Source organism: Papio anubis, chromosome 4 (genome assembly GCF_008728515.1).
Source record: "Papio anubis isolate 15944 chromosome 4, Panubis1.0, whole genome shotgun sequence".
Taxonomy (NCBI): Eukaryota; Metazoa; Chordata; class Mammalia; order Primates; family Cercopithecidae; genus Papio; species Papio anubis.
The window spans coordinates 149,139,886-149,165,952 of record NC_044979.1 but is presented as its reverse complement, the minus strand read 5'-3'; the positions used below and the strand labels follow the sequence as shown (position 1 = coordinate 149,165,952).

The window sequence follows — 26,067 nt, the reverse complement described above, 5'->3', positions numbered from 1 at the left end:
AGTTCTACATCAGAATAATTTATAGGAAGATAGATGATTCTGTCTCATTCAGTCAAGTGGGTTAAATAAAATGGGGATAATAGAGGTGTTTGAAATGAAAAACATTATATTTTACTTTCAAATATCTTTTTTGAGACGAGTCTCTGCCTGTCAACACCCAGGCTGGACTGCAGGCCGGATCTCAGCTCACTGCAAGCCCGCCCTGGTTCACGACTGCCTCAGCCTCCCAGTAGCTGGGGACTACAGGCTCACCACTGCTAGTTTTTTGTATTTCTTAATAGAGACGGGTTTCACTGTTAGCCAGGATGGTCTCATCTCCTGACCTCGTGATCCGCCTGCCTCGCCTCCCAAAGTGCTGGGATTACAGGCTTGAGCCACCACGCCCGGCCTCAAATATCTTTTTAAGATGATTGTTTCTTCATTGTATAGATGTTCTCAAGAAACTGAATTTTATCTTCTCTCCGATTTTGACAGTTCCCAGAAACTCATGAGCCTAGAATTTTTATTTAGAAATTAGGATACCCCAGAAATAATATTCACACTCCACGGAATTTAAAATATATTTTCCTTTTCTTAAGAGTGTGTGAGAAAGTCTTATGAGAAATGGGTAAGATAACATGGTTTATCCCATAGCCCAAATTATATTTGGCACCTGAAAAAGCTTTTCAGGTCTGTCTACAGATAAATCCAGAGTGAGCTAGTAAGGTACAGAGTTCAAGAGAGAACCAGATGGTATTCATTATTTTTTTCCTTCAGGAGAAATAGTTGTAGTTATTATTAAATGTAAACTACTGTATTACTCCTAATTCAGTCTCACTTAAAAATTCTCCAAAAAATCCTACAATATTTTGTTGTGGCTTAACCTGAAAAGTTCTGAAGGTTAGTATTATTATTCAAATAATGAAGTTACCTGCTATTCATCCACTTTCATTTGTTTTTAGATATGTTTTTGGATAGGTTTAAACTAAAAGTATAAATGCTTTTTATGTTTATAATGTAGTAATAATGGAAGTATGCAATGTAAGGAGCTCTGTAGACTTGATTAGACTGATAGTTTCTTTCTTGCTTTCCAGGTCTTGACCCTGCTGGGCCAAAGTTCTCCAGAAAACCACCATATAGAAGATTGGATTACACCGATGCAAAGTTTGTGGATGTCATCCATTCTAACGCCAATGGTAACAAATCAGGATTTATTACCTAATTATTTGAAAATGAAAAGGAAAACGTAGACCCTGGGCAAGGGGAGAGCATAAGAAGAAAAAACATCATGGATAAAATGATTTTAAATCTGTAATTATGGAATGATAATATTTCCCAAGTAATATTTCTTAGGGTTAGTGATTTCCTGCATTGTCAAATGGCACTCTTTGACTTCAGTTTGCCTCCTTCAGGTTTCAAGATGTGTCGTGTCATCCTAAAACACTGAAATAAATAACGAAGAGTTCATTCTGTTCATGCTGTTGACAATTTTATTGATTTGATCACATTTTCCCCCATGTTTAACATTCCTGATGTATTTAGGTTACCATTCTCCCCACTTATTTTCTTGCTGTGATATATATCAACTAGAACTGAACACAGCATTTCAGCCAAAAATAAAGAATACTCTTCCTTAAATGTAAGGAAATAATTTTTCTGTTGTTTTAAAATTATCTTAGCTGAAAATCTCTAACAGGGTATTGGATTTTTGGCCAGAGTACAATTGAACAGACACTTTTAAGAAACAGACTGTCCTCATGCCTTTCCTGATTTGAATTTGTTGATACTAATATTTATTGAGCACTTCCTATACATTAGGCAGTGTTTTGAGTGCTTGTATGAATTAATTAGTGAATCCTACTAAATTTCCATTAGATAGATAACAACTATCATTCCCTTTACATTTGAGGAAGCCAGAATAAAGGTTGTAAGGTCAGTAAGTGGCAGAGTCAGAATTTGAAATCATATGTTTTGATTCCAGATGATGTACTTAACCAGTATATTATTCTTATAAACTGAATCAGGAGAGGATATGGTGCTCAGATAGAGACAAGGGCAGTGACACTAAGATTGCTCCTCTGAATTAATCTTGTGGTAATCTATACTACCATACTAGGGTGTGTGTGTGTGTGTGAAATACGCAAATGTCATAGATGCAATTTTTTCAACCCCCATGACTACATGTCAATAGATTGAGACTCCAGTGGTAACAATTCTTCTCCTTATTTAGAATCTATGTTCACCTACTTCTATAAGCAGTCAAAACCAAAGGAGTCATGGTTGTAGTGTTATCCAAACCTCTCATGTCTTTATTATCTCTAACTCTTTATATCAGCTTGGCACATCCACATACAATACACCTATTGGCCAATTAATCTGTAATCTCTTGTCTGAATTTTTTCTGAAACTCTAACTTATTGGGGGAACCCACCCCCAATATTTCAATGTAGGTTCTTTCTATTTTCCATAAGTGTTGGCCAGCTGAGAAATAAAGAGAGACAGTATAACGAGAGGAATTTTACAGCTGGTCTGCCGGGGGTGACATCACATGTCGGTAGGACTATAATGCCCGCCTGAACCTCAAACCAGCAAGTTTTTATTAAGGGTTTTAAAAAGGGGAAAGAGGCTGGGCGCGGTGGCTCACACCTGTAATCCCAGCACTTTGGGAGGTGGAGGCAGGCAGATCACAAGGTCAGGAGATTGAGACCATCCTGGCTAACACGGTGAAACCCCATCTCTACTAAAAATGCAAAAAATTAGCCAGGCGTGGTGGCAGGCGCCTGTAGACCCAGCTACTTAGGAGGCTGAGGCAGGAGAATGGTGTGGACCCGGGAGGCGGAGCTTGCAGTGAGCCGAGATTGCACCACTGCACTGCAGCCTGGGCAACAGAGCAAGACTCCATCTCAAAAAAAAAGGGGGAAAGAGTATAAGAACAGGGAGTAGGTACAAAGATCACATGCTTCAAAGGGCAAAAAGCAGAACTACTGATAAGTTTCTGTGTTCAGCGGAGCATGTATTTTCTTGATAAACATCTTAAACAACAGAAAACAGGGTTTGAGAGCAGAGAACTGGTCTGACCACAAATTACCAGGAAGGAGTTTTTCCCCACCTTAGTAAGCCTGAGAGTACTGCAGGAGACGAGGGCATATCTCAGTCCTTATCTCAACCACATAAGACAGACATTCCCAGAGTGGCCGTTTATAGACCTCCCCCCAGGAATGCATTCCTTTACCAGAGTATTAATATTCTTTGCTAAGAAAAGAATTTAGCAATATCTCTCCTACTTGCACATCCGTTTATAGGCTCTCTGCAAGAAGAAAAATATGACTCTTTTTGCCCAACCCCACAGGCAGTCAGACCTTATGGTTGTCTTCCCTTGTTCCCTAAAAGTCACTGTTATTCTGTTCTTTTTCAAGGTGCACTGATTTCATATTGTTCAAACACACATGTTTTACAATCAATTTATACAGTTAACACAATGATCACAGTGGTCCTGAGGTGACGTATATCCTCAACTTATGAAGATAACAGGATTAAGTGATTAAAGTAAAGACAGGCATGAGAAATTATAAAAGTATTATTTGGGAACTGATAAATGTCCCTGAAATCTTCACAATTTATGTTCCTCTGCCACGGCTCCAGCCGGTCCCTCCATTTGGGGTCCCTGACTTCCCACAACACTAACTTCAATTCTGCCTATGGCCTTTTGACTTAGTTCTTCATACTTCTTATTATTTTTGTTTGTATTTTTCACTTATCCTAATGAACTATCTTGGATTTTCTTATATTCTCAACATCTTTTGATGATGCAACCTATCAGATCTAACCTGCCACTAGAGGCCACATAGTTGGAACATTGGATTGATCTTTATGACTATCACAAATAAGAAACATAGATTTTTGATGCTGCATATGTACCTGTCCTGAGGAATTTCTGAATGATATGCGTGGACTCAGCACATACCTGGTGAACTGCCTTTTCCTTGAATACTAGACAATGACCACATCTTCTGCTTGCCAATAATCCTCATTTTTACTCAGTTGTGAGTGTTCAAAAAGCCATGTGGCCTTTCAAATTTGTGGATTACATAATTATGGCATACATTCTTGTTGAGATATTGGGGAAAATTATGAGTCCAATATCCAAAAGATAGATGCTTTTGAAACCTTCATATTGGGTTTGCAAAACATCTCATCTGTTATTCTTGTCTGGAACTCCAAAGGACATTACAGAATCATGGGTAAAGCTGAACAAACCAGCCTTCTTATGGTCGGCAGGAAGCTTCTAGTTATCTGAGTTGCCTCCGCCAAAATCACGTTTATTGAGTTTTTGTTTAAGTAGATTCTGAATTGTTAGAGCTCCTAGTTATCTGACAGAAGCAAACAATAGCCTTCTTTGTAGGAAATTCACATAATTCAGTGTCAAATTAATTTTACAAAAACAGTTTAAAATAAATGTTTAGCATCCAAGATAGCCAGGCACACTTGAAGCAAGACAGCATGAATGAGAAAAAGCAGAAACAACAGTAAATAGACAAGACCCATAGGCCTCCAGATATTGGGATTATTATACACTGGCTATAAAAAAGTGCTTATTATTAAGTTGGTGCAAAAGTAATTGTAGTTTTGCTATTAATATTTTCAAAAAGGTAGAAGATAAGACCGAAAAATTTAACAGAAAATTAGTAAGTATAAATTTGATCAATTATATTTGACGAAAATAATGAAATTATTCTTACCCTAAAAAGTAAAATAATTGACTTCCATTAAATGGGTTTAACAGAAAATTAGAAATGGGTAAAGAGAGAGTGAGCAAGTGAACTAAAAAGTAGGTGAAAAGTAAATTTCTAGACTGAAGCAAATGGGTACCAAAGAATAGACAATATAGACCAACAGTTAAGAGATGCATAGGATAGGCAATGAGATGGTATATTACGTTGTCTTAGAATTCTGGAATAAAACTGCAGAAAAATGGAACAGAGGGTATATTTAAAGAGATATTTTCTCATAATTTTCCCAAACTGAGTAATATAATCAATCCACAAGTTCAAAATGCCCAATTAAGAAAAATAATAAAGATTAATCTCCATTTAGATGAATGATAGTGAATTGCAGAAAAGGCCATCATCAAACCATACAAGTTTATTTAAATAAGGTGAATAAGATTGACCAGAGTTACAACTGAGTTCTCATCAGAAACAATGGAATATAGGAAACAACAGAATGGTTGCTTCCATATGGTGAAAGGAAACAACTGCTAAGATAGTATCCCAATCTGTTTCAAGAATAAATCTATTTTGTTTCAGACAAATTTAACTAGTTAAATCTAAGCATATGCTGATGGCATAAAATACTGTTAATAGCTTTTTTATGGATTTGAAATATAGAGAAAATTAAAATAAGCTAAAATAGCATATGATTTTGGGCAATAAATGAATTTCAAGCTTTCTGTGTTCCTTTCATTGTATAGAAAGAAGGTGAAAGTGACCTTCAATAACTGAGGTTCATAAGTATAGTATTCATGTTGAATCTTTAGGGTATCTAGCAAGAAAACAATAAAAGAGTACTTCCAAGCTAATGAAGGACAAAAATTGAATAAACTTTTTATGAAGTCAAAAGAAGATAAGAAAAGAGAGAAAGAATGCATAAAACAGCTAAAGCAAATAGAAGGTAGATAATAAGATAGTAAAATTAAACACAACTATACAATTAATATAAATGGACTTATGCTCTAATTAAAATATTGTGGTTGTCAAACTTGATTAAAAAGACAAAATCCAACTCTTATTTATTAAAGACATATATAAAAGCAAGGAAGCAAAATATTTGAAAGTAGAAGGGTGATAAAATATATGCAAATATTATCCTCCAAATGGTGGTAAATCTATATTAGACAAAATTGATTTTATCATACAAACTAATAAAAATATGGATGGACTTTAAAATAATAAAACTTTGAACTCACAAAGAAGATATAACAATTCTAGTTTGTATCCATCTAATAACACAGCTTCAAATACGTAATGCATTATTAACAATAACACATTACAAAAAAAAGGCAACCGCATAATCATAGTGAATAATTTTAATTAACACAATTGATCTCATAGACATTTATAGAACATTACACTTGAGAACTGCAGAATTTACAGTCTTCTGAAACACACATGGATATTTTACCTAAAGTTCACCATATACCGAGCCTTAAAAAAATGCTGAAACATTTCGATATACCTAATGTAAATGACAAGTTAACGGGTGCAGCACACCAACATGGCACATGTATACATATGTAACAAACCCGCATGTAGTGCACATGTACCATAGAACTTAAAGTATAATAATAAAAAAAGAAAAAAGAATACATAAATAAATATAATCAGAGCTATGAGGGCATTAGCCAAATGTAACAAACAAACAAAAAAGAATTGAAAGCAAACAAAAATGTTTGGATCTGAAAAAAAACAATATTCTCAAACACTTCAAAGTGTAGAAATCATAGAGTAATCTTCTCTCTCTTTAATGCACTTAATCCAAATAAATAACAAAAATATAACTAAAATCCATACATTTTTGAAAGTGAAAAATCACACTTAAAAATAACTAATGAATACAATAATAAATAACATAAATATGAAATATTTTGAATTGAATATTCACATTATTGCATATTAAAACTCTTTGGATTCAGCAAAAGTCACGTCTAGAAGTTAATGTATGGTTTTGAGTACACCTATTTTAAAAGGCTGAAAATCAATCACTAATCTAATAATCTTGAAAAATTAAGAATTAAACAACATAAACACACAGAAATGAAGAAAGAAGCAAATATTAAACATACCAAAGAAATTAATGGAATAAAAATTATGAATTGCAGATGCTTTAAAAAGCCAAAATTTGCACTTTAGAAAAGATAAAAATTAATTATTATTTTAAAATTTATTTATATCACTTTTGCCTTCTTTCCATACAATGAAAGGAACATAGAATGCTTGAACTTCATATGTCTCTTCTAAAAATAAATTCTTGGAGAGAAAAAACAGAAAGAACAAAAAGAGAAGACACAGCTAGTATCAGTAATTACGTGGTTCTGTTTCCGTCAACTGGATTCTGAAGCTGAAAAAAAACCTTGCACTCATGTAAAACACAAAAATTATTTCCTTGTGGTATGCATAAATGTGAAAGGAAAATAAATGGTTTATGAGCAATTATTTTTAAAGCCTTCATAACACTGGGATAATGAATAATATTTTCCCAAAGTACACAAAAATCTCTAACCCAAATGAAAACATTAAAATGTCAGATTATATAAAAATTGAGAATGTTATAAATACTTTAAGAATGTGAACAGCAAGCCATAAAAAAAAGCAGGAAAAGAGATAAAGACCCACTATCAGTCGATAATAAAGACAAAGATAACCTCGTTAAGAAAAAGTCAGGACATTAGGAAGGATACATCTGAATAGGCAATAAACGTATAAAAAGTTCTTAAAGTTAGAAACAAATATAAATTAAAACCCAAATAAGAAGCCACATGCTTAAAATTCAAAAGTTTGACAAGAGCATTTATTGGCAAAGATATGGTACAACTATTCAGCATTGTGTATTAAATCAAAGATACTCATATTCTATAACAATTCCACTCCTAGGTATATAACCAACTGATGTACCTTCACATATGCTTTAATATATGTGTTCAAAATGTTCACAGTTTGAACACATTAGCCCCAAATTGGAAACAACACAAATGTACCACAATAGGAGAATGGAAAAATAAATTGTGATACGTTCATACAATGAAATACTATATGACAATAAATTACTGTTTTTACACCTGATAATGTGGATTAATAGCACAAACATAGTAATAATTTAAAAAGCCAGAAACAAAATCATACACAAAATATGAGTAAGTTCATATATTTTTTCAAAGGAGAAATCTAAACTATAGGGTTTTGGGAGTCATCCTTAGAAGGTAAAGAAGAAAAACAGGCTGGGTGCAGTGGCTCACACCTGTAATCCCAGCACTTTGGGAGGCCGAGGCAGGGGGATCACGAGGTCAGGAGTTCGAGACCAGCCTGGCCAGCGTGGTGAAACCCCATCTCTGCTAAAAATACCAAAAATTAGCTGGGCATGGTGGCACGTGCCCATTGTCCCAGCTACTCGGGAGGCTGAGGCAGGAGAATTGCTTGAACCCGATAGGCAGAGGTCACAGTGAGCGGAGATCATGCCATTGTACTTCAGCCTGAGCGACAGAGTCAGACTCCGTCTCAAAAAATAAAATAAAATAAAATAAAATAGTATCAACAAATGATTTTATTTTAAAAAAGAGGATGGGTTAGCGATTAGGGGACAGAAAGAAACTTGTGACTGGGTAAGGGCACAATGGGGGCTTCTAGGTGCTATTTCTTTACATGAGTGTGGTAGCCCCATGGCTGTTTGCTTTATAATAATTAGCCTATAGATTTATGTTGAATGTTCTTTTTCTGCATGTGCCTTATATTTTACAATAAAAGGAAAATTAAAAAGTCATAGCTGCTCCCCCCACCCTTCTTGAAACCAAGAGAATGAATGATCTAAACAGACCAAGCTGCCCCCCACCCATCTGATAAAAGGGAAATAGCATGCCTGAATCAAGGGCTGCTTGTAAGTTAATGACAAATTTCTTTTTCCCTCTAATTCCTAAGGTGCGCTGTTGGTTTGAGTCTCCTTCATTGGCAGATTGGAGAAAATGACAGTTCCAAACTGGAAACCCCTAGTCTTGGAAATCCATGTGGAGTTCAAATATGAGGAAATTTCACAGATCTCTAACACTGTTAATTTTTTTTTTTTCTTGTTTTTAAAACTCCCCTCTCCCCAGCCTCAGTGTACATGCCCAGTGTTCTAACGTGCTACTAACAACTCATCAGAGGTTCTGTTACATCCTAGAACTAAGTCGAGTTTCAGCATCTAAACCCTTATTGTCAGAATCATCTATTTATCTTTGTTTTATACTAAATCTATGACTGATCTCTTTCATGAGTTCACTGTGTTGTAGGAAATCTTTTGTGCCCCAGATTAAAGCATTGTAATCTTATTTGGCAGCACAATTTTATATCAAATCACAGTCCTGAGTATTCTGGGCTTGCTAGCCCTTTTCACTGTTAAGGCTTCTCTGAGTTTTATGCTGGTAACGGGCTCAGAATCAGTACATTCGCCGGTGCCCCAATGATCTACAGGGCTACACAAGCCCTTGAATCAAAGCTTTGAGTTTCATGTCACTCTGACTCAAACTGCTCCAGCCGAGAGGCAGCTTAGTTTTTAGATTTTTTTCCAGTTAGTGCATCCAGCACCAGCAGATCTTAAAAATTATGACCCAAAGTGAAAGCAAATCATCACACTGATTGAGAAGGCTCTGTAGGACTTGGCTTCCTTTGCTCCGAAGCTCCCTGTTACACATTAGGCTTCAGCCACGCTGGCTTCTTCCCCGAGCATATTCACATAAATATCCACTGGGCTCACCGCCTCACATCCTTCACATTTTTGCTCCACTCCACCTTCTTCAAGTAGCAAATTCCTTAACCAAATAACTTAAACATGCAACTACCACCCTCACTAGACCCTTCCTGTCCTCTTGTTCTACTGAACTGTTCTCCGTAGCACGTACTATTGTTTGACATACTCTGTATTTACTTGTTTATTATGGTTTCCTTCCACTATAAAGTATTTGTCACTGCAAGTCATTTTGCTCTATTTCTTTTTTCACTTATGTGTTCATACCACAAAAAACTGTGACTGACCCATAGTAAACTGGTGACTGGCAAACATGTTACATTAATGAAATATACTTTTCATGAAGAATTTATAGAAGTAAACCTTCTCTTTATAAAAACACTTATTTTCAATTCTAATATTTAAAGAATAACTTTGAATGGATTTTATAGGATATTTTGTTTTGTGCAAGCTAGTCACCCGATTATATACACATGATGATCCTTGGTGCTTTTCTTCTCAGGTTTAGGCATTCGAGAGCCCTTGGGACATATAGATTTTTATCCAAATGGAGGAAGGAAACAACCTGGCTGTCCTAAATCAATTTTCTCAGGTATACTGATAGTATTTTTGAATGAATTATATAATATTTGAAATGACGGAAGAAAATAACTTACTTTCCCCCTCTTCATCTGTAGGCAGTGTTTTGATTTCATCACCATTGCCCATGACTCAGGAGAGTTATTGGTTAACAGTGCTTTAATTTGACCATGCTTAGTTCATAAAGATTACCAGTAGACGTCCATTTGGTCATGGATGAGACCTCTTATATTATATTTTTAATAATTTTAGTTCATCATTTTAAACATTAGGAGAAGTTGTAAGTCACTGAGGAAGCACACGTAGCTAAAGTATCATATAATAACACTTTGATCTCAGGATTTAATCTTAACCATCACAATATTACTGTACAAAGACAAATTTAAAATCTCTTGACACTTGATTGTTCTGTACATAAAGATAGCCGAGCAGCTTCCCCAGGTGTGGAATTTGGTTCACGTCAGAGCCATTGCAAGAAATGTTCTCAGGTCCACAACGGCAGCTGGTCAAACAACACGTGACCAAAGGCCACTGTAGCTAAAGAAGTTTGGTGAAAAGCATGAGGATGTGCAAGGTTGGAAAAGGGGTTGGAAAAGAAAAGAAAGGTAATAAAGTTTTAATGTCACCTGGTTTCATGGTCATCTTTGTCATTAGGTGGAAACGTTAGGAGTACAGGATTAGAAGGAAAAGATGTGTACACTAGTGATTAAGTATAGTAGCATTGTGTAGAGCTTGTGAAACACTGAAATGAAACATTTTTGCTGTGTTAATTATTACTTTAAAATTTTATTAAAAATCTCATGCAAAAGACATACTACATTTAAGTTTTCATTGGTACTATTTGTTTAGTGGTTTGACATAAAACTGTATTATAGTCAGTAATATTCATAAGGTACATAGTATTTAGCAAAACTTCATCTTTACTTTGTTTTTAAATGTACTTGAACATGGATTAATACATCTACAGTTCTTTGCTTTTTTTTTTTAACTCTTAAGGAATTAAATTCATTAAATGCAACCACGAGAGAGCAGTTCACTTGTTCATGGCATCTTTGGAAACAAACTGCAATTTTATTTCATTTCCTTGTCATTCATACAAAGATTACAAGACTAGCTTATGTGTGGACTGTGACAGTTTTAAGGAAAAATCATGTCCTTGGCTGGGTAAGAGAGATTATTATAGTTACTATCATTCTTATTTAATATGAATAACATAATTTTTAGTATTTTCTGCTGGAAGCTAAACTGTGTACTCTGTTTACTTGTTAATACATGACCATTTTATGGAAAAATTATCTGTAGAGATGTGGTACAGAGTAAATATATCATTCCCTACTAAACATTTTTAATATATTTAATGAAAGGAACATGATCAACTGCCTTTTTATGTTCAGTATAGTGGGCAGATTAGGTGGCTTTATAATGATCCTTGTTTCTGATGTACAAAAATATCTAACTATCATCCAACTATATTTTCACTTAAAGAAAGAAACTTGCACAGTCTTGGCAACACCGAGGTGTGGTTTTTTTGTTTGTTTGTTTGTTTTTGTTTTGTTTTTTGGAGGTCTTAGGAACAAGTGAAGAGGTATGAGCCATGGTTAGCTTCTTATTTGCTATCAGCAAGTAGACATGAAACATGGTTACATGGTTCACACCTTCTAAATGGATAAAGCTTGCTAAGAGCAGTTCAGTATTGCTACTTCTGATAACTAAAACCTGCCAATAGGAAATTATAGAGAAAAAAATCCACATAAAAATATAATATTGGAACTGGAAAGAATTTCAGAGGCTGTTTACTCAGGGTTTTTCAAAGAGAGCACCAGATCCAAGCATGCCGTGAGCATGTAAACATCTGGTCAGTATCGTGGCAGAATTCTCCAGAGATGTTTCCAAAGCCAAAGGGGTTCAAGGAATGGGTAGTGATTACAAAGGCTAAATTAAACCAAACTCTGAAGCACGATTAGCACACATTGAGAACACCCTAGGAAGGGGATGCACCGTTCAGGCATTGCCAATTTGATTTTTCTCATAGGCCTTTCTGTCTGTAAGACATCATGTGGGATTAGTTTTCTTCAGACCTCCTGTTGTGGATTGCTTTTCTGGTCCCATCCTTCTTCCATGTAATGAGAAAATTGTAACCCAGAGTGAATATATAAATTACGTAAAGGCATAAGTTAGAACTTGAGTAAAACCTCTGAATTCTTAATTTACTATTCTTTCTACCATATGCAAATCTCAAATTTGGAGGTAGCAATATGGGAACAAAGAAATACATGAAGCATATTAAATATATATTAATATAAAGTTTATTTTATAAGTATTTTTATCAATATATCAACATATTATAATAAATATGCTACATGCACACATACTATATTTATCTGAAATATGTATATTATATGCACAATATATAGTACATGTAAAGTATACCTATACTTATATATATAATATATATATAATGTATGCACACGCATGCCATATCTGTATGTATTATATGTATTGGAGAATTAGGGATCTATACTCATGGAGCTATATTGTATGTTTAAGTTTTATGTAGTCAATTTACTCTGCTGAATTTATTAGAAAGAATTACAGGTAAAATTCTGAATTTATAACAGTAAAACTTCTACAAATGGACTATAGCCATATGGATGGAGTATGCTAAGCTCTGATAAGATTTTGAGGGAGCAGATTTATTTGTGAATCCTGAATTTAAGAGTTGTTTTTGTAATTAAAATAAATGGAATGCTGCATTATTTGAAAAAAATGCTTTTTAAGCTATCAAAATCCACGACGATCATGATGATGATTATACACACTGATCTTTTAGTTACTTTAGTGATTTGACACTTTTGTTATTTGATGGAAATCCAATTTCTAATGTTCTGTTTCTCAAATCTCAGGTTATCAAGCCAAGCTATTTAAAGATGTTTTGAAAGAAAGGATAAAAGGAGGACCTGTTAGGACCACTGTGTTTTTGGATACTAGTGGCATATATCCATTCTGTAGTAAGTTAACACTTTTAACAAATAAACAAATTTTTAGTTTTGTTACACTAATCTACATTTGATTCAAAGTGTTCTTTGCACCCACTCAAATTCCATCATGTTCTTTCAGGCAAATTTAAAATTTGCTATAGCCAGTGGGACAAATTCAACTAAGGACTTGATCTTTTTTTAGATAAAATGGAGAGATGCTTGGGTAATATTTTCACAAAGAAACAATCAAGGTTGCACTCCTTCATCCTAAATTTACATATTGCCCTTTTCACCTCTAGAGTTATTTTGGCATATAACATATTAAGGAGCCATATATATATATATAGAGTATGAACACCTATTTGGAAACCAAAACTAGATTATTAATATATAAATATAAAAAAGGACAAGAAAGTAGTAATCCTCATAATACACTCAGAGTTAGACAAGAGGAGAAAACTTGTAGAACAAGAGAGAATCTCATAGAAATATAATAAATCATTAGATTTATAAGGAAGTATTAAAGCAAAATTATTCTGTTTGGAAATGAAAAACTAGAAGTGGTTTGCAAATAAAATGAGTCCTTTTATGTGAAGAATCTTATGGAGGAAGTTTTGAATGACTGTCATTAATTTTTATTACTGAGAGATAAGTACTTAAAATAGATTCTCATAAAATATTTTAGGTCAGTCATTTTTAATGTCTTCCAGTCACAGTCACTACCAACTTCAATATATTATTCTTCAAACATTAGTGATGTGTCCTATCAAACAGAATTGGAGCTGTCCATTTTTCAAATTAAAAATTTTATTGAGTTAATCTTATTAATTTTAGATTTACATGTAGACATAAGAAATAATACACAGAGATACTGTATATACTTTAGTTTCCTTAAATAATAACATTTTGCAATGCCATAGAGTAGTAGACATTGGTACAATCCACCCATCTTAATCGGATTTCCCTATACACCTGCCTGTGTGTGTGACTATATGTGTATTTGGTTCCATACAAAATAGTCACATTTATAGGGCTCTGTATCTACCACCACAGCGAAGACACTGAACAGTTCATCACCCCAAGGAATCTTTGTGTTGTGCCTTTATAACTACGTACCCCATCCCCCACCTGTTGGTTTCCAATCCCTGGCATCCATTCATACATTTCTAGAACTTTGTTATTTCAAGATTGTTATATAAAGAGAATCATCCAGCATGTAACCTTTTAAATTGACTTTTTTCATTCAGCATAATTCCCTGGAAGTTCATCCCTGTAGCATGTATCAATGATTCACTATACTTTTAGTCACTGAGTAGTATTCCATAGTAATATATCCAGAGACATGATATAGATATCAATATATATCGATCTATCTATCCATCCTTAGGGATAGAGATATATTCCCATGGAATACTACTCAGTGACTAAAGGTATAGTGAATCATTGATACATGCTACAGGGATGAACCTCCAGGGAATTATGCTGAGTGAGATTTGATATATATATACACACACACACACACACACACACATATATATCTCTATATTATATATCTATATTATATTAATATATTACATGTAATTATATATAATATATAATATGTAAATATATATCTATATTGCATCTATATATTATTGATATCTATATAGATCTATTTCTATATATAATATATATAGATATATCCATGTATATATAATTTACATATATAACATATATTATGTATCATATATAATAGATATAGATCTATAGAGAAAGATATATTACTATATATTATATATAACTATATATTACATATATATCTATAGGGATATATATCTACAGATACTATTTATGGAATATACATATACATTTCCATAGATATAGGATGTACCACCATTTGTTTAACCAGTCACCTGTTGAAGAGCAGCTGGGATGTTTTTAGATTTTGGCTATGACAAATCAAGCTGCTTGAATATTGTGTATTAGTTTTTGTGTGAGTATGTCTTCATTATCTGTCATAAATTCCCAGGAGTGTTATTGCTGGGACAGAAACTAATTGCACATTTAGCTTTGAAAAAATTTGACCTTTTTTTTTGGAGTGACTGTACCTCTTTACATTATCCCAATTAAAATATAAGTGATCTAATTTTTCTGATTTTTTTTCGAATTTGGTGCCATTATTTTAAAAATTCTTATGCATTCTGACAAGCATACAGTGATACTTCAGTGGTTTTAGTATTCATTGCCCTGATGACTACGAATGTTGACTATTTCTTCTACTTATCATCTTTGCTGAAATGTATATTCATGTCTTTTGGACATTTTTCAATTGGGCTTTTTTTCTAAGCTGTTGACTTTTGATAATTCTTTATATAATTTCTAAACTAGTCCTTGTCAATATTTGATCTACAAATATTTTCTTACAGTTTGTAACTTGTCTTCTTATCTGTTTCACAAAAACATTGGCAGAGAAAAAGTATTAGTTTTGATGAGGAGTAATTGATCATTATTTTCTTTTAGGTATGTATCATGCTTTAGGTGTCAAGTCTAAGAACTCTGTGTTGAGCCCTAGGTCCTGAGAGTTTTCTCCTATAACTTTTTTTCTAAAAATAATATAGTTCTATGTGTTACATTTACATCTGAAATCTATTTCTATTTAGTTTTTTTATAGCTCCAGCATCATTTGTTGACAGGTTCTCTTTTATTAAGTGCTTTTGCATCTTTATCAACAATTGGTTAAAATATATCTCTGATAGAGATATATAATATAGATATCAATATGTATTGATATATTTATTGACATATTTTTTGTACCTGTTTGTGTTGGGTCTATATTTTGATCTACATACTTTTTTCATTTATGTATGTGTTCATTTCTTTTTCTAGTACCACATAGCATTTAATTAATGTAGCTATATAGTAAGCATTAACATCAAGTAGACTGATTATTTCCTCTTCATTCTTCTTTGTCATGATTATTTTAGATCTTCTAGTGTATGTGCATTTCAATATAAATTTTAGCATAACCTTGTGTATATCTGCAAAAATTTGTCTGAGGTTTCAACAGAAATTACATTAAACATATCTTTCAATTTGGGGAGAGCTGATATCTTTACCATGCTGAATATTCTAATTCATGAATATGATATGTCTTTCCATATACTTTGATTCTTTGATTTCTTCAGTCAGCATTTTATAATTTTCAACATACAGATCCTGTGCATCTTTTGTTATGTGTATACCACATATTCATTTTGGTAGTAATTCTAAAATGTATTTCTAAATTTTGGTATCTCCACATTCATTGTTAGTATATAGAAATGAGATTGCATCTGTTGTGTTGAATTTGTTTCCTGGGAACTTGCTGAATTCATTTATTGTTTCTAGGTTAAAAAAATTCATTGGAATTTTCTATGTAAGCAATTATGTTTTCTGCAAATAAGAATGCCCTTATTTCTTCTATTACAATCTGTTTGCATTTAATTTTTTAAAATCTACTTATTGCAGTGGCTAGAACTTCCAGTGCTATTTTGAATAACAGTAGTAAGCACAGATACCTTTGCCTTAGAGGAAAAAAAAAAAAAATCCAATCTTTTGCCATTAAAGCGTGATGTGACTTATAGTTTTTTTTGTAGGTACACTATAAAATTGAGTTAGTTCCCCTCTATTCCTAACTTGCCAAGAATTTTACCTCATAAATATGTGTTGGATTTTGCCATATGCTTTTTATGCATAATTGATATGATCATATAATTTTTTTCTTTAGTTTGTTGATATGTTGAGCTACATTAATTGATTCTAGAATGTTGAACAAGCTTTGCATTCCAGTAATAAATTCTACTTGGTCTTAGTGCATATTTTTAAATACATTGTTGAATTTCATTTGTTAATATTTTGTTGAGAATTTTTCTAAGTCCATAAGAGATATTTGTTAGTAGTGTTCCTTTCTTATTGTCTTTGTCTGATTTTGGCATAAGAGTAATAGTGTATTCATATTACTATAGTAATACAACGTCATAAAAAAGAGTGAGCAAGTTTTCCCTTCTCTATTGTCTGTTCTGGAAGAGATCATGCAAGATTTCTGTTAATTCTTTAAATGTTTGGCAGAATTTTCCAGTGAAACCATTTGGGTCTGGAGATTTTTTGGGAGGAAGTTTTACTACAAATTTAATTTATTTAATAACTTTAGGACTACTTGGATTATCTATTTCAGCTTGGTTGAAGTTTTGTAGTTTGTGGTTTTTGGAGAATTGGTCCATTTATTTTAAGGTGTTGAATTATGAGCAGCAGGTTTTTAAAATTATCCTTTTAATGATTGCATTATCTTTAATAATGCCTTTTGTTTTATTCCTAACAGTGATTTGTGTCTTGATTCTTTTTATTTTGTCTGTCTTGCTAGACAACACGGTTTATCGATTTTATTGTTTTTTATTCAAGAATCAGATTTTTAATTTTCTATCATGTTGTTTTATTAAATTTCATTAATTTCTGCTTTGTTCTCTGTCTCTCTCTCTCTCTATATATATATATATATTTCTACACACACATATATATTTCTACATACACATCTTTTCTTCTACTCTATTTGGTTTTATTTTATTCTTTTTCTATTTTCTTGAGGCAGAAACAAACTATTGGCCTCAGATATTTCTTCATTTCTAATGTAATCATTTAGTCTATGAAATTTCCTCTTGTACTGCTTGAGCTGTGTCTTATGTGTTTTGATATATTGTATCTTTTTTATTCTGTTCTATGTATTTTTTAGAGAACTCTTCTTTGACCATGGGTTGTTTATAATCATGCTGTTTAATTTCCACTGTTTAGAAATTTTCCTTTTGTCTTTCTGTTACTGATCTTTAGTTTAATTTTATTATGGCTAAAAATCAAACTCTGTATAAATTTTTTAACGATGTCCTGAGGTATTTCTAGTAGTAAAGGATTGATTTCTTTAGGCTCATGCTTCATGGGTACTGGCAATACCCATTTGCATTTTTGGGTATAAAATAATATTTTGTTGGCTGATCTCAGACATCATCAAGTCATTACAGCATCAACTTAAAGTAAAAAATTCTCCTCTAAACTCAACAGGTCCAAAGTTCTAAATCTTGTTGTCTAATTCATCTAAATCAGATTTGGCTAAAGCTGTGGATATAAGTACTTGGACATAATTTTTCTTCATCTGTGAACCCGTGAATCTCAGGAATCAAATTACTTCCTCCTCAAATATAATGATGAGACAGGGATACGATACCAGTTATAGGCATTCTTGTTCAAAGAGAAGAAAAGTAGAAGAAAAATAGAGTCAACACTCCATGCAATTTTTAAATTCAGCCAGGCAAGCTCCATTTGATTTAAAGACCAGGGAATAATTCCCTGTGGTTCTTGGCTCTGCTCCCTGGGTTCATGGCTTCACATGTTGATCTCTTAGAGTCCTTCTCTCTCTCTTTCAGCCCCTTCTTCTTTAAATGTATAAATGGTAGCATATGCTTGCATCTGAGTAGTTTTTTCATCTTGCGTCTTGTTTGTAGAAATTTTCCAGGCCTCAAAACTTTCCCTCATTTTATACTCTGTTGCTTGTAGTCCAAGTTGGCACTATTTATACCACTATAACCTTCACCAAAGTCTGGTGGATCTCTGTATATGTCACAGAGAGTCATTCATTAAAAAAGAGACTCCTCATATCATTTCTAGATGATCCTGCCTCTATTATTGGCCTCTGCTGAGATGGCTAAAGGAATCTGTGAGTTATATGCCTAATATTTTCAAAGACCCTTTTGTGTGACTAAATGCTCTGATTTTAAAAATCTTTCTGAGGGAAAAGGTTGTCCCAGCTATACCCTCAGCTTTTTCTCTAGAGCTTCATTTCCCAATAATAAATTTCTTAACTTGAGCGTCTTTAGTAAACTCGCTAGGCTGAGGATTTCCCAAATTAGCAAGTCAGGATTCTTTTTAATTTAACAGTTTCATCTCAATTTCTGTCTTTCCTCACACAATTCATGATGAGCACCAAGGAGAAATCTGGCCACACTTTCAACCCCTGACTTATAAATCCCCTTGGTTCAATTTCCGATTTCTTCATTTATAATTTCTGCTTCCCACATAAATTGCAGTAAGCTACCTGCCATGATGTAGTGAGGATTCTTTTTCTACCAGTTTCCAATAATATATTTCTAATTTCCATCTGAGTCCTCAACAACAGCAAGATTAACATCCTTATTCATTCCATTAGACATCCATATTTCTCACCAACAGCCTTTTTGCAATGTGGATTTTCTCTGCCATGTTCCTTATTTCCTCCTGTGTCCTTACTAGTACATTTCTACTAACAGTTTATTCAAGGAAATCTAGGTTTTCCTATTATGTTCCTAACAATTCTCCCAGCTTCTTCTCATTTCTAATTTAGAAGCCACTTGTCCACTTGTACATGTTTTTTATAGCTATATCACATCATTTGCATCAAAATGTATATTGATTTCCTATAATGACCCTAACAAATTACCACAAATTTGGTGGCTTAAAACAACACAAATGTATTATCTTAAAGTCCGGTAGTCCAGAAGTCTAATACAGATGGAACTGTGCTAAAGTCAAGGTGTTAGCAGGTGCATTCCTTTCTGGAGGCTCAGGGGAGAATATACTTTATTAACTTTTCCAGCTCTAGAAATCATTCGTATTCCTTGGCTTGTGGCCTTTTCATTCATGTTAGTGGACTGAGTCTTCATGTTATATCATTTTGACCCTTCTTCTGCACCACGTCTCTTTCTCTGATTCTCTTCTTTTGTCTTCCTCTTCCTCTTTTAAAGCCCCTTGTGATTACATTGGGTCCACCTGGGTAATTCAATATAATGTCACTATTTTAAGAACAGCTGGTTAGCAACTCTAATTTTATTTGCAATCTTAATTATCCTTTGCTATGTAAGATAACATACTTGTAGGTTCCAGGGATTAGGACAAGGATATATTTGGGGAAGCCTACAACAATTACAATATGCATACATTATTTATCATTGTTCAGTGATTCCAACATTTAACCATTTCAAGTAAAATGTAGAAACCTCACTTCCATGTAGGCTTGTTTATACTCCCTGCTTTTAATTATCATGATTTTGAATATCAGATTGTGTAATAGTTTTTGTTTCATTCCTTAACATTTACAAAATCAATGAGAAAAAAACCTATTGTATGTACCCATATTTATTCTTTTCCCATTGTTCATTCTTTCTTCATAATGATTCATGAGTATTTCAGCAATTCCTTTCTGTATGAAGAAATTACTTCTGACAATCTCTAAGGATAACTCTGCTAGTGAGACTTGTTTTTTACTGTTTCTTTGTCTGAGAATGTCTCTATTTCCCCTTCATTCTCAAAGGACAGTTTTGTTGGATGTAAGATTTGAGGTTGGCAGTTATTTTCTTTCAGCACTTGAAAAATGTAATATTTTCTTTTGACCTCTATGACTTTCAGATGTGAAATCCATATGATTTAAATTGGTGTTGTGTAGGTAACACATCATTTCCTTCTGGCTGCTTTCAAGACTTTTATTTCTTTTTTTTTACTTTTGCAGTTTTATTATGATGTGTCTTGGTTAGAATTTCATGAGGTTTATTATATTTCAGGTTCACTTAGCTTTTTCAATCTGTGTTTTTCTTCCCACCAAATTTAGAAAGTTTTCAGCCATCATGTCACAGCCCCACACTCTCTTCTCTTTCTGACACTCTAATAGCACAAATATTACATCTTTTATTATAGTCCCACAGATCCCTGAGGCTTTGTTCATTTATTTTTCTCCATCTTTTTCTCTCTGTCATTAAGATTGATTGGCCCTCAAGTTCACTGATTTTTTCTTTTATTATCTCCACTCACTATTGAGTATATCCTGTGAGTTTTGTATCTGCAATTGTATTTTTTGTTTCTGTAATTTTAGAAGTCCAATGCACTATTCATTGCACAATGCACCTTTGCTTCTGTAATTTCATTTTTTCTTTTACAACTTTTTTTCTTTGCTGAGGTTTTAATTCTTTTCTCATTTTTTTCAAGAGACATGTTAACTTTGAATCATTATTGTGATGGCTCCTTTAAAATAAATGTCAGATAATCTCAGCATTGAATTTATCTCAGGGTTAGCATCAGGTAATTTTCTTAACAATGTTGTGATTTTCTTTGTTCTTGGTATTTTGGGCAATTTTTGATCATATCCTGGACATTGTATCTCTTGTGTCAAAATCTGAGTTCTATTTAAATCTTTTATTTTAGCAGGCAGTTCCCCTGTTAGGTGTTGGCTTTAGATAATCTAAGGCTATGATTTTTAGTTGCGTAAAACTTTCGGGGCTATCATATTTTCTCAGTAACTAACTTATTTTTTTTTTGCTTTTTATGCATTTATACATGAATATAGATCTTGCTTCACAAACTTTTATCGGACTCTGTCACAGCTACAAGTTATCTCATAGAGCCTTTGAATCTTTTTTCTTCTTTTCTATCTTCAATATTATATCCTGTAGTATTTTACTTCCATTTCTCATTTAATAATACATATTAATTATAAATAGTATCATCAAATACTTCCTTATATTTACCAATTTCAGTTGTCTACATTTTGTCTTATCCTCTCATTCAACTCCTTCCTTCTGGGTTTAACTATTTTCTTGCCAGGGTATATCCTAGTAGTAGCTTTTCAATAGTAGTCTCTCTCAGTCTTTTTCTTTTTCTTTTTTCTTTTTTTTTTTTTTTTTTTTTTTTGCCTTTCCTGAAAATGTCCTTATCCTTCCCTCACTCAGGAATGAAAAGATAGTTTAGGACAGAATTCTATATTGAAAGTTTATATGCTCAGCACATTGAAAATATGAATTCTCTTGTTTTCAGATACATTTTTTTCATTTATCTTCAATCTAATTTTTCCATGAAGATAATCTATCATTTCATCAGACTGAATGTATTCATTGATTTATTTTTTTATATTGTTATTTTCCAGTCTCAATGGTTTGTTCGAGTCTGGATTAAAAATTAATTAAAGAAAACTATTTGTGCTATTTCAAAATAGAGATTCATGTCTATCTTTGATATAGAAAACTCTCAGAAATCAGCTCTTCTTCAAAGTTCCCCTTCAGAGCAAGTCAGATTTTCTTTTTTCAGAACCATATTACCACAATCCTGAAGCATTTTAATGTAAATTTGTGGGAGTCTTTTAACATGTAACTAGTGTAAACTTAAATTTCATGTTTCCTGGAGTTTTATTTAATCTCAAGAAACAATTTATGTTTTCACCTAAGACTCACACTGAAAAAGTAGGAAGAATTTTCCTAGTTCCTCTTTCAATCATTTATTATGATGTGTCTTGGTTAGAATTTCATGAGGTTTATTATATTTCAGGTTCACTTAGCTTTTTCAATCTGTGTTTTTCTTCCCACCAAATTTAGAAAGTTTTCAGCCATCATGTCACAGTCAATGGTGGGTCAGGGAATTTCAATTATAAGGTTCATGGCTCTGTGCAGGGAGCTCCATTTCAGCTTTGTCCTTTAACATCATGTCTCCTGTTCCTGCATGGAGGTTGACAGTTCAGCCTCCATCTTCGTGCCACAACAGGCTCTGAAGTCCCAGAGGGGTCCAGGGCTTCAGTTCTTCTGGCCTTGGTGCTAATTTCTCTTTGTTTCTGCTTTCTGACACTTCCCCTTCCTTCTTCTGAGTTGGTTGCATATTGAAACATGGATTGTACACGTAGCATTTTCATGTACTTATAGTGGAAGGGTGGCTTAATCTGTAACATCTCAATATTCTATGCTGTCAGAAATCATCTGAGCAAGCCTGAATGCCCATTTTTATGGGCAAGGTGAATCAAAGTACCTTGCCTAAGGCTGTGAAGTAACTTCAAAGTGAGAAGTGCGTATTTATACCTCTTGTGTCAGAAATGGGGAAAATCCAATTATAAATCCATTGTGTTCTAGGAGGTGGGTGCACCAAACTTGGGATAACTCCCATAGTCAAAATTTCCTGTACAGGCCTGGCAACATATAGAAGTGAGTTCAGCATCCTTGCCTGTGAAAGATATACTCTACCAAAGTTTAGTAAAGGCAATTTGAATAAGAACTGCTATGAACTTACCTTATATATGTATATATTTCACAGTCATTCTTGAACAGCCAGTGAAATTAGGAATTACGTTTGGCAAGCAATAGCTGGTACTATTAATCAGATAATTAAGAAATCTTATCATATTTACCTTAGATCTGCTATTGAAAAGTAAAAGTTGCTTAATTGGCCTAATTTCTGGAAAGTTTTGGTTTTCAGACCAGCTAGTATTTAGGAGCTATTTGTTCAATACTTCACCATAACCATTACTGGCTAGCAGGCTTTTTCATCTCTCATGTTTAAGAGTAATCAAAAATTGACAAACAAAAGGTAAAATATATTACCCATTTACCAAATGAGTCCTCTCAGTAATATTATTTGGATATGTAATATAAGCCTAGATTATATATCTATCTATACATACACACACATATTTATACACACACACACACACACACACACCCATATATATATCTGAATATGTACCAAAACCAAAAAATTAAAAAATAATGTGAGTTGCATTCTACATTTTTATTTTGTAGCCTATTATTTCATTCTCAGTATAACTGTTCCGGATAAAACTGTGATGGATGGCTTTTTTTCATTTAAATTATTAAACCAGCTTGGAATGATTGAAGAGGCAAGGTTTTATAAGTAAGTAAAATTTACTATTTTCCTCTCTCATGTATTCAATGTTTGCTTTCTTCAGTATCCCATCCAACAGATAATTTAAAGAGTATAGTTTATTTTTAATCCAGAGAGTCTTAAAATGCTAAATATTAAAAGGATCTCATGTGTTATATTCTAATTCCTTTATTTTACAGAGAAAGATAACATATGTTAAAGACGCTCCCTTACTCTAAACAACTAGTGACTTTAAAAGTTATAGGAGTATCAGGAGATGGAGACCATCCTGGCTAACATGGTGAAACCCCATCTCTACTAAAAATTCAAAAACATTAGCTGGGCATGGTGGCACATACCTGTAGTTCCAGCTACTCAGGAGGCTGAGGCAAGATAATCGCTTGAACCCAGGAGGTGGAGGTTGCAGTGAGCCAAGATCATGCCACTGCACTCCAGACTAGGTGACAGAGCAAGAATCCGTCTCCAAAAATAAATGAATAAATAAATAAATAAATAAATAAATAAATAAATAAATAAAATAAGTTAAAGAGTAAAAGACGACTTTGTTTCTTTCTCTCTCTTTTAACTCTCATTGCAGTGTTTTTCCTAACCATATTGCCTTCTAATTCTCTCCAGTTTTCAGGCAATATCATGTTCACAGTGATGTGAATAAATGTTTAGTGACTTCTGTAAATAGAGTGACACAATTTTAGTGTTTCAGGGAACTATTCCCACCTACAAGGCTCCCAAATAATAGGGGAGGGTTTTGTTTTTTTCTCAATCTTTTATTTAACTTTTTATGTATGTACATATGTATGTGCAAGTGTGTATACATATTTTTAAGATTATATAATTATATAAAAGAATGTTCTTGGTTTCAGCTGGTTGAATATATATTTCTGTGTTTAATAAATTCTTAAACCAGAAAATTATTTTTTTTCTTATATAAAAGAATGATATAAACTGGCACACTACTATATAGTTGTGGTTTCCAACCTGCTGTGCTAGACTTCTAACTAGCCATTAAACAATGAAACGATTTTCAAAAGGCTCACAGGCACCTATATCTAGTGATTAAAAGAAATATCAAAGTGTATTTTGTTGTGGATAGAGCAATTTGGCTTAAGTTTTGACTGGTTATTGAACACATTAGGATTTCAGGAAGCATGGTTGGTATTTCCAACATTTACTGCTGTCACAGTATAGGTAGTTACAGTGCATGAATTAGCTAAATAACTAAATTATTGTGTGATGGACCTTGGACCTTGAGAATACAGTGACATCCAAACTCTGTGAGCCAGGAGAAAGTCCCTGACTACTTATTTATTTGCACATTCACCAACAATGGCAGTGAAAATATTTAATGTTATAGTATTATTAGCACAGGTAAAATCTGAAACGATATTAAAATATAAAAAGTAGCCATAGCTCGTAACAGTAGGTAAACCTTTCAAACGTTGGAATCCACAAAAAAACTAATGATAAGTTCGCCATAACGAAAATATAAAATACCTGTGTACTGAAGTAACATAAAGACCATTCCATCATGGGATGCCATGATTATCCTTAGCAATAATATCCTGGGTTACAAGTCCTGCAAAATTTTTAAAATTTTGGATAAACATATGTTTAATATTAGATTGTGTAAATGTAATTTTCTTAAAGTTAATAAAGACATTGCAGATGATTTAACAGTTGTATAGAACTGGTAGTGAAAGAGTAACAATTATCTGTTTTCCTTTCCCTTTTTAAACTAACCTTCAGTCACCCAAAGAAGATAAAATAAATTAAACAAAAATTCCAATCAAAATTCTTGACTTTCGTCAAGACCCATCTTTTATTGAGAGAAACTTTTTGGCCCTTTTCACCTAATTTTGAACACTGAATGTTTTGAAATAATAACTGACATTATTCCATAATTGTTCATTACTCTAAATTGCTTACAATTGTATTTATGTATGTATATACATATACATTCACACAATATCTATTGTTTGTTCTTATCAAAAACATGATTTTTGGCTATTAAATTGATTCAATTACTTATTCAAGTTATTCAGCATCAAACTTATTCAGGTATTTCTCAAAATAATGAGAATCCAAACTGATACAGACAGCATTTTGTTCCCAAGAAAGTCACAGAATACTGGAGACTCATGCATAATTGCAGCGTTTAGTAAAATGTTTTATAAAAGAAGATCACTTAATGTACTGTTGGAACACAGAGAAGAATCAAGGAAGTATTTGAAAGCAAGCCAATACAGTCAGGGAACAGAAAGGATGTAACAAAAACCTAGAGATATGAGAGTACCTGATATAGTTTGGCTGTTTGTCCCCACGCAAATCTCACCTTGAATTGTAGTAATCCCCA

At 33.1% G+C, this 26,067-nt stretch overlaps 1 protein-coding gene across 4 annotated transcripts in view; it reads left to right on the top strand.

The window, feature by feature from the left end:
* LIPI (lipase I) overlaps nt 1–26,067 on the top strand; it is a 115,997-nt gene that overhangs the window by 25,790 nt on the left and 64,140 nt on the right. For all 4 annotated transcript variants that reach the window (XM_031665663.1, XM_031665664.1, XM_031665665.1 and 1 more), the window contains 5 exons: nt 1,074–1,175; nt 9,974–10,063; nt 11,047–11,214; nt 12,954–13,058; nt 23,615–23,726. In XM_031665663.1, the coding sequence (XP_031521523.1) occupies nt 1,074–1,175; nt 9,974–10,063; nt 11,047–11,214; nt 12,954–13,058; nt 23,615–23,726 (577 nt within the window). The remainder of the gene's footprint in view (nt 1–1,073; nt 1,176–9,973; nt 10,064–11,046; nt 11,215–12,953; nt 13,059–23,614; nt 23,727–26,067) is intronic.